The 10,000-nt window shown below is 47.7% G+C and overlaps 1 protein-coding gene across 1 annotated transcript in view; it reads right to left on the reverse strand.

Annotated features, from left to right (window-relative positions):
• Positions 1 to 10,000, reverse strand: part of ttc7b (tetratricopeptide repeat domain 7B) — a 55,896-nt gene that overhangs the window by 28,780 nt on the left and 17,116 nt on the right. The window contains exons 4-10 of the mRNA XM_076300140.1: positions 8,315 to 8,448; positions 5,313 to 5,434; positions 3,458 to 3,536; positions 3,163 to 3,335; positions 2,889 to 2,952; positions 2,496 to 2,633; positions 505 to 588 (exon numbers count right to left, since the gene is read on the reverse strand). Of these exons, the coding sequence (XP_076156255.1) occupies positions 505 to 588; positions 2,496 to 2,633; positions 2,889 to 2,952; positions 3,163 to 3,335; positions 3,458 to 3,536; positions 5,313 to 5,434; positions 8,315 to 8,448 (794 nt within the window). The remainder of the gene's footprint in view (positions 1 to 504; positions 589 to 2,495; positions 2,634 to 2,888; positions 2,953 to 3,162; positions 3,336 to 3,457; positions 3,537 to 5,312; positions 5,435 to 8,314; positions 8,449 to 10,000) is intronic.

The following is a 10,000-nucleotide window of genomic DNA, read 5'->3' on the forward strand; positions in this document are numbered from 1 at the left end:
AGGAGAGATGAAACAGACGGAGACAGAGAAAGATTCACACCCACACACTTGCAGGTGCAGAAGGGGCTTTCTGTTTCTTTAGCCATGCCAACCATTCAATAGACCGCCGGCAACGGGATATAAACCTGTCAACTGCCGTTTCTAATAATACTGTGACACTACTGCATTCTACATCATGGCTTTATCCAGTGCTTACAGTTTCATTTTCATTCAAAATATTTTCTCTTTCACCATGAACAAATATTATTATGAAAGCCTTACTCATAAATAAAACATTTTCATATAACACTTGACTTTATTTGACCTTCCTTCATTTAGCAAATTACAGCTCTAATGATCCAAACAGCAGAGAGAGAGAGAGAGAGAGAGAGAGAGAGGCATAAATACTACTAAAACATATCTCTAAATGGGTTAACATGATACATGGCCCAGGCTCCACTGCGGCCGTGTCCTACAACAGGTGGCCTGGAGAGGGGCTCCGCGGGCCCACGGCCACCAGCTCACCTTCCCAGCAGCCATCAGGGAGAGAGCCAGCTGGTACCACAGGTGGAACTCCTCAAAGGCAAACTTCATGGCCCTCTCCAAACACTGAGAGAGAGAGAGAGAGAGAGAGAGAGAGAGAGAGAGAGAGAGAGAGAGAGAAAGAAAGAAAGAAAGAAAGAAAGAAGAGAGAGAGAGGAGAGAGAGAGAGAGAGAGAGAGAGAGAGAGAGAGGAGAGAGAGAGAGAGAGAGATGGGGAGAAGGAGGCATACTTTACTTTTAAAAGCCTTTTATTTAACTATAATGTCAAATCAAAGGACATTAAGGACTTTTCTGTGTGTTTTTTTACCACAAACAAGACGGGATAAGCAGAGAGAAAGTGAATGAGACAGAAAGAGAGAGAGAGAGAGAGAGAGAGAGAGAGAGAGAGAGAGAGAGAGAGAGAGAGAGACAGGTCGATGGATAGAGAGAATACAAGGGAGTGGCGAAAGAGAACATATTGATCCAACCCTCAAATCTGCATGCGTGTCATGGTGTGCTGGGCTGCTCGCACATGGTCTGACAGACAGAGAGAAACAGAGTAGAGATGATAGAAGAGGAGAAGAGAAGAAAAGAGCAGAAAGAAAGGAGAGAAGAGAGAGGTAGTGGAAAGGATAGGCGAGAGAGAGAGCTAGCCAGGAGGAGAGAGAGGTAGTGGAGAAGAGAGGAGAGGAGAGAGAGAGAAAGAGAGAAGACAGGAGAGAGAGAGAAGACAGGAGAGAGAGAGAGAGAGAAGACAGGAGAGAGAGAAGACAGGAGAGAGAGCGCTAGCCAAGAGGAGAGAGAGGTCGTGGAGAGGAGCCCCAGTCTGACAGGCGGTGAGGAAGGGCTTTCATTCGCCTCCTCTCCCAGGGCTGAGCAAATCTCTCCTGCCTGCTCGCCCTGCCGCATGGGAGGCCCCAGCCCACGCCTGCCGGCTGTGGATGGGGGCCTGGGGACGGATTTGGGTGGTGGAGGGGGCGCACGTGTGGGGGTGGAGTGGGGTTGAGGGGATTAGATTTTCTGCCAAAAACTAACCATGTTTGAGGACAGACATACAAGTGTGAGGGTGTGTGCACGCACATGCACATATGCACAAATGCGCATGCACGTACACACACACACACACACACACACACACACACAGAGCTTAGCAGGGAACGTTTAATTGCGCTGCCGCACTGGCATAATAATCAAACAGATTAAAAGGCTGCTGCAGAGCATGCAGAAGAGCCAGAGGGAGGTGCCGGAGTGTCTTCTCTCTCTCTCTCTCACACACACACACACTTAGGATATGTGTGCAGAAAAACACATTATAAGCTTGTCAGTAAGAGGTTAGAAAGAGACCCTGAGGCTATAAAAAGCATGCACACACACACACACACACACACACACACACACACACACACACACACACACACATAGAGAGGCAAACAGATGGTGGAGGTGGCAATGGGAGGTGTCGGAGATGGAGAGTGATAGGCAGCAGAGAGCATTAGCTCCACACCTGCCACCACCACCACCACCACCACCAGCAGCAGCAGCAGCAGCCCAAACACGCTTAACAGACAACACCTCTGGGGCCGCTACTGAATTACACTGGCATTGAGTTTCAAAGGGCAGCCTGGGACACCTGACACCGCTAGCAATGCCGATTTTCATGCTATTCCATATGAGGGCGGCCTGTAAACAAACAAGAGCTCTGGAGTCTTGAAGAATATCCAAACACACACACATACACACACACACACACTTAACACACACTTAACACAGACAAAACACAGACAAAACACAGATAATCACACACACGTGCAAACAACCACATACCCAAAACAATACATAAAGCACTGCTATAAGCTAGAGGGTTACTGGGGGTGGATGTCAAAGACTATTTTTTTCTAGCCCTACATGGACACAGGGAACATATAGATGGCACACGTGAGAGGTAGAGAGGGTGAGTGGCGTTCGGGTTGAACCGTGTCCAGGGGCCGGCTCACCTCGGAGAGCATCTCGTACTGGCCGCGGCGGCCCAGGGCAATGGTCAGCAGGTCGTACACCACCGAGGCGCTCTGCAGGCTGATGATACGGTCGTTGTTGTGCTCCGGAATCCGGCTGAGTACCGCGTCCCTGTTAGCCTGCGGGTATGGACACACACACACACACACACACACACACACACACACACACACACACACACACACACACACACACACACACACACACACACACACACACACACACACACACACACACACACACACACACATAAATGTTAGCATATACTGTAAGCCAATACACAATGCTAACATATGCTGCATGCAAATGGTTCCTCAGCATATTACACTTAATGCATACATCCGTTTTGCAAATGATAACCCACTCTGACTTACCATAGACTCACTGATCAACAGTAGCAGCAAAGCCTCCTCTGTGTTCTCCTGGGGGCAGAAGAGGCTGGGGACAGAGGGGAAAAAACAGAAGGAAGAGGAAGGGGACGAGGAAGGAGGAGGAGGAGGAGATGAAGGAGAGGAAAGAGAGGAAGAGCACAACTTAAGGCAGCTGTAAACTGGAAATGCTTGTGGTGGCATAACTTTGTTATGACACAGACACGCTAGTATGCAAACACACACACACACACTTTTTTTATATACATACGAGGCGTACTTTTCTCCGGAGTAGATGCGCGGCCGGCGGCTGAGGGCATAGTCCTTGGTGTGTGAGGTGGTCTTGAGGGGGTCGTCCAGGGGGGATTGGTGCGGGGGATCCTCCAGAGGGCTCCAGTAGCTCTGGTCACACATGCCCCTCAACAGGATCTCAGCCAGCTGACGCGCTATGGTCTACACACCGACACATGTGAAGCTGATTGTGCTGTACATACTGTACATTGATAAGCAGATGTACAGACCATGGGTTCCTCTGCGCACACACACACACACGCACACACACACACACCACCTACCATTCGTAGGTTCTGGGTCGTCCTGGTCTCCACAGCCCGCAGAATCTCTCTGAAGCGGCCCACACCCCGAGTGAGGTTGCTATGGCAATGGGAACAAATTAAGAATGAGAGAGGCTTCTCTATTCCCATGGAAGCTCAAGGGCAACCAAAAGCCCAACCAGCCGGCTCACTTTTCCTCTAATTTTGATTCATATTAAAACACTGACGGACTGCCCTCATGGCTTTAGACTAATGACAAATGACTACGAAATATGATCATAGATGTTTGTCCTGTGTCCTGTCCTCTCTATATGTTTTCTTCAATGATGTGTTTTCATCACAACTGACACAATATAGACCTCTGTATTAACATCTGGAGAAAGTCACTGACTAGGTGGTGAGCTAGATGAGCCTGCTTCCTGTAGATGTCAGCTAACATGCTTACTAGTTCTAACAGACCTAGAATTTCCCATTGGGGATCAATAAAGTATCTATCTATCTATCTATCTATCTATCTATCTATCTAGACTACAGGTTAGTGTCACTGTTGCTAAATAAACAAGGATAGTGAATTAAAATTGGGAGCAGCTGAAACTATGCACTAACTACAAAGAAGGGGGGCTCAAACTAGATCAGAATAATTCTGAAGTCACTACTCTGTTGTACTCATACATGTCGCTCTACTGATCTGACAACCACCTGGACCAGCGATAGCTAACTAGCTTCCCTTCTGGAGCTAGCATGCTAACAAGCTAGTAAGCTATTGCCAGTCCAGTTTTTTTTTTTTTCAGAGCAGGAATTAGATTAGAGCATTTACACTTGTACTCATTGAGGATCTCTCCAAAAGGGCACTACCGCTGGGACTATTCTACTAGGAGATGAGAACTGGATCATACGTACTAATGGTCGTCGTACACACGGCGGCTTGGCGTGTCAAGAGGGCATGGTGCAATGAGGAGAAAGCCGTGATTGTTATGAAGAGAATGAGAAACACGTACACACTCACACAAAAAGAGGCACATACAGGCGTGCGCACACGCACGCATGCACACACACACACACACACACACACACACACGCACACGCACACGCACACGCACACGCACACACACAGGGTGTGCAGTGGGTCAGTGATCATCAAAAGTGTTTGATGCGTCAGAGGGGAGTCTGAAACATCAGAGGGGCTGTGTGTTAGTTTCACTGCTCCGGTCCTAATGACACAACAGGAGACTCTGCCACAGGAGCAGCGCGGCATTCATGATTCAACACAGCAAAGGCTTTCCACTCAGGGAAGGAGAGAGGGGGGGGGGGAGAAAAAGAGATGGAGCTAGATAGAGAGGGAAGGAGGGGGAGAGAGGGAGGGAAAGAGGGAGAGAGGGAGGGAGGGAGAGAGATGGAGGGAAAGAGAAATACAGAGGGAAAAGGGAGGAAAAAAAGAGATGGAGCTAGATAGAGAGAGAGATAGATAGAGAGGGAAGGAGGGGGAGAGAGGGAGGGAAAGAGAGGGATAGAGAGAGGGAGGGAGGGAGAGAGATGGAGGGAAAGAGAGAAATACAGAGGGAAAAGGGAGAAAAAAAGAGATGGAGCTAGATAGAGAGAGAGAGGGATGGAGGGAGAGAGAAAGAAAGAGAGAGAGAGGGATAGAGAGAGAGAGGGAGGGAGGGAACCACCCATTTGCTCGAGGGTCTTGCACGTTAAAAAAATGACGGCTATGGAGAGATGGATGAAATGATGCAGTTTGAAATATCCCAGCTCTCGCCCTTTTGATGTTCCCAGTTAGACATGTGGTGCTCTTTTCCTCTTTTTTTCTCTCTTATTCTGACTCTCAAACAGGCAGACGCAAGCCGCCTGCACGCACACACGCACACACACTCACCCATTTTTGAAGTGGATGACATGTGCTCTCTGCAGGCCGGTCTCCAGGAAGTAGCCCAGCTCCTGCTCTTGAGACACTGGGCCTGGCTTTGGACTTCGGTTCTGCATCCCTGCACTCAGAGCCTACACACACACACACACACACACACACACACACACACACACAATCAGTACCTTTGCTCTGTATGTCATTAGTAGAGTGGGTATCTGTGCTGTTCTGCATTACATTAACTCTATAAGTATTCACTACCCACTACTGAAGTAGCAATAAATGCATTTAATTATGTTAGAGGATCAAACTTTAATCCTGTGGGATAGCAACTTTTATAATGAAAGTCTGAGGGTATGTGACTTTGACCGGAGTTGAAAAGGTGGAGACTAGGGGATATTCTACACCTAGTAGTGTGTATGTGTGTGTGTGTGTGTGCATGACTACAGTAAGGAGAGGGGGGGGGCGGGGGGTCGAGGATATCAAGCGTCCAGCACCCACAGACCCCGCAGAGTCATTGCCGCAGTGGAGCAGCGGGGGGGGGATTGTGTCCAGCCTGCAGTCTACTCTGTTTGCCCTCCCTCAGCCACAGCATACGTACACACACACACACACACACACACACACACACACACTTTACAATGGGTGAATTTACACCCTGCTCACAAAGCCTTAGAGACCAAGACAGACAGAGAGAGAGACAGACACAGACAGAGAGAGAGAGAGAGAGAGAGAGAGAGAGAGAGAGAGAGAGAGAGAGAGAGAGGAAGAGGGAGAGGGAGACAGTGATAGACAGATAGAGACAGATCCCTAAATTAAGAAAAATAAAGGGAAAAGGGTTAATTGAGTAAAATAGAGAGAAAGAGTGAGACAACAAGAACAAAATAGCAACAGACTGCACTTCCTACATACATTTTTAATGCCGCTTTGTCTGTCTTTACTGCCATTTTATTCAGCAATATCTTCATTCATATTTCTCGAGGGTCTGAACCGACATTTACCGTCTAAAAAAAAAAAAAAAACGTGCCGAAAGGGGAGAGAACAGCGGGGTGGGGGAGTGCAGCAGACGAGGAAAAATGAATAAAAAAAGAAAAGAAAGAAAAATGCTTGGGTTGAAGGAGAGTTGGAGGATGGGAGGGGGGGGGGTGGAGGGCTGAAGTAAAGTTGCTGATTGAAACAACAGAACCAAGGTCAGAAAGGAGTAGGGGAGAGAGAGAGGAAAGAAAGAGAGAGAGAGAGAGAGTGAGAGAGAGAGAGAGACTTTATGGGGGGTGGGGGTAAAAATAAAGCAGCCAAAAATCAAACTTCACTCTGGCTCTGTCAATGCAGCATCGATCTGGAGTTGGAGGACCTCCAGGCTTCCTCCTGTCTGCCCCACAACCCTCTCCCCCAGTGCCGGCTCACATCACTGCGGCCGCCACAGCAGAAACCTCACCCCACTGACCCGGGGAGCTGTGGGAGTGTGCTGGAGAGAGCCCTGGTCCCCTCAAGCGTCTAGAACCTGCGGATATACGGACGGACGGTCTCCGTCAACCTGAACTGACATGGCAGCCAGCTACAGCCTCATCTTCACAGCCAATAGTTTGGGCTCTGCATGACTCCAAACCACACTAAAGTCATTCAGCAGGAGTGGTGGTGTCGTATACCGTTTCTATGGAAACGGCACCCGGGAAAAGAAAACATATTCGGAAATTACACATTGTTGACCTCACTTCCTCTTCCTCCTCCGCCAATTCCATGCTGGGGACACAAATAGCACGGGGGCTTTAAAGATGAGATCACCTTGGCAACAGCAATCAAAAACATTGACGGTGCTGCCTGCCCCCTGCAAGGAGAGGGCGTAATGCAGGAGACCGCTTTCCCAGTCCTCCCTGAGCTGAATTGGTAAACATCTGAACAAGTAAACACCAGCAGGTCTGCAAACTGCAGCAGCAAAGCCCGCTTAAGCTACGCTTGAAATGGCAATGCAAAAACAAGTATAGAGCAATACTACTTGGACTCGAGTGTGGCTATATTTAAAAGTATTTTCAGGATAACTGAAGTGTCGGAATGATGGAATGCCTTTTGGGTGTGCCATGACTTGCAAAGTCAATCTGTCTGGGACAGCAGACATGGCACTTTTGGGGAGTTTGCTGTACCCCTTACCACACCGGGGGAGGGAGGGGGGAGTGCTTAATGAAGCGCAAACACAGTGCAGGAGCTGCAGGAGACTGTCTGTCTGCCTGCGCACCCCAGAGCTGGCACCTCACTTTGACACATTCACCTCAAATCAGACCAAGCAACAACAAAATCAGGTGCAGTACACACGGTCTGGTCATTCCTGTAGAAAACCTGTAACGTCTTAAAATAAGAGAGAGTACAGCTCAGCTTCAAGCTCAAGTCTGTGTGTCTCTCTTAGAGGACAAAAAAAATTTAATAAATAAAAACACCTCCCATCAACATCCGCACAGTCAAATCGTGCCGTTTCCATGGAGACAAATCCAGCACCATCAGCACCATTAAAAGAAAGTCAGTCTCCATGGAAACGTCCCACTCAGCATCGGCAGCTACTATTACATATTCAGAATCTACCATGGAGACAAGAGCATTAGAGATCCTTAGATGTCTCAAATCCACCCCCCCCCCCCCCCCCCCCCGCCATGCCCCGCCCCAGAGGAGGAACACCTGCTCATCAGGTGCCTTGCATTCCTAATGGCAGGAATCACAATCCTGATCACACACAGAAAAACAGGCCCCCAAAACAAATCATCAATGTAGCCGTAAAACTATGGACTGGTCAGTGTAAAGCAATGCTTCTGGTAAACACTCTATTTCAGGATGGGTTTAAAGTGGCCTATGAATGAAGTCCTTGACCTTTATTGGTGACATTTATTCCAACTCTCTCAGTGTTTCGTAATTTGCCAGTGCGGTGTGTACCATCCAAAGCAGTTGCCATGGAAACTGCAGGCCAACTTGACATAACACCAGGGGATAAAAAAAAGCATGACCTGACAGGAATCCAGTCACATACAAACCTTCTCTACTTCTTGAAGGTACAGCAGAGCGATGTCGCCAGACTTCTCATAGCAGGTGATGATCTCCTGGTCGCGGTCCAGCGTCTTATTGGTCAGCGATGGAGAACCTGGAGGCACCTTCTCTAGACACAGGCCTGAAGAAGAAGGGGCAGAAAGGGTGAGAAAAGGAGACAAATGGACATTAAGGCTTTGATTGACTCAAATTTTGTTTTTGTTACAACTAGCAGCAGGGAAGTTGAAGTGAGAAAGCTGTGGTGTGTAATCACATAGCCATACAACCAGCCGCCACATTTAGCATAGACACTGAAAGATATCCCTCACAGGGGTCCCTGACTGCCTCATATTCAAAAAATGCACCAACCCTGATTTAAAGATTTAGTGATGGAAGGTAACGGTCAGTCTCTGTCAGCTGTCCCCTTCAGTTTCTTTCAGTTAATAAAGGTTTCTTACTTGTGACCTCTGCCTACTGTATGTGCTTATTTAAAGGGCCCATATCATAAAAAGTTTACTTCCTCAGTGCTTTTACGCATGTACAGTATTTGGGTATCTGGGATGGCTACAGTATGAAAGCAAAAACACAGAAGTAAGAAAATCCTGTCATCTTAAATCACGTGATTCAGTAAGCTTTTCAAAACTTATACTTTTTTTTTTATACTTAACTTAACTAATCTCCATTCACAACTGAAGAACAAAAGTGCAAAAGTTTACTTTGATCCCGCAAGCCCGGAACCTGTAGCCAAAATGTCGAAGTAAAGACATCGTGCAATATGCTTGTATTTGTAAAGGAACAGGCACACAAACAGGGCTCCTCAGATGTGGAAATTAAAAATGGATTTGGTGTCATGAAGGCACATTAAAACATTAAGGTTACTGTTAATGGTGGCATACAAATGGCATTATTATTTTAGTAGCCTGACCAGTTTGGAAATGTGATTACATTTGAACCAGTCATTCTGCATTTACTATGTCAGTAATCTTGTAACATGAAGACCTGCTTGTGGTGAACTGTTGAGATCACGCATTGACAGTGCGTGGGCTTGGCTTGGGCCATCAGAACTCAGCTGAACTGTGGGCTGGGTGAGGAGGACTGCACTTGATTTGAACTGACAGGCAGGCCAGTGGGCAGATGTTTTCATCCGAAGCGACAGCATAGCGTAATGTATTTACTCATCGCTCGGACACCACGAGAACTGACCCCCGTGACCTTGGCATAGCCAAGTATCACGGTCTGGTATTTGAAGTCTCAAGTCGCTCCACCACTCTTTCCCACGTTTGGGGCTTGATTCGAGCTCAGACATGTTGGATAAAGTCATTTCCTGGGTCCTGACTGTCCATCACTGAATGCATTGATCTTAGGCTGGTTCAGTCCCTGTGGGCGATGATGGAAGAAAATATTGATGGACAGAACAATCAGCATCGACAGAGGGCTACTCGACCTGCGTTTAACTGATTATATGGCTGTCCTCAGAAGCCATGTAGAATTAACAACAGGGCTGTGATTAGAAGTGGCACACACACACACACACACACACACACACACACACACACACACACACACACACACACACACACACACACACACACACACACACACACACACACACACACACACACACACTTCACAAACATCTGTGTAATGGGCCAGTCACACTGTGTTTTATCAAAAGGGGAAACTCTGAATGTTTT

The sequence above is a fragment of the Alosa pseudoharengus genome, unplaced genomic scaffold, assembly GCF_046254945.1.
Source record: "Alosa pseudoharengus isolate Yale_2024_CS ecotype anadromous, Long Island Sound unplaced genomic scaffold, YU_APseudo_1.1 YU_APseudo_1.1_scf_22, whole genome shotgun sequence".
Classification (NCBI taxonomy): Eukaryota; Metazoa; Chordata; class Actinopteri; order Clupeiformes; family Clupeidae; genus Alosa; species Alosa pseudoharengus.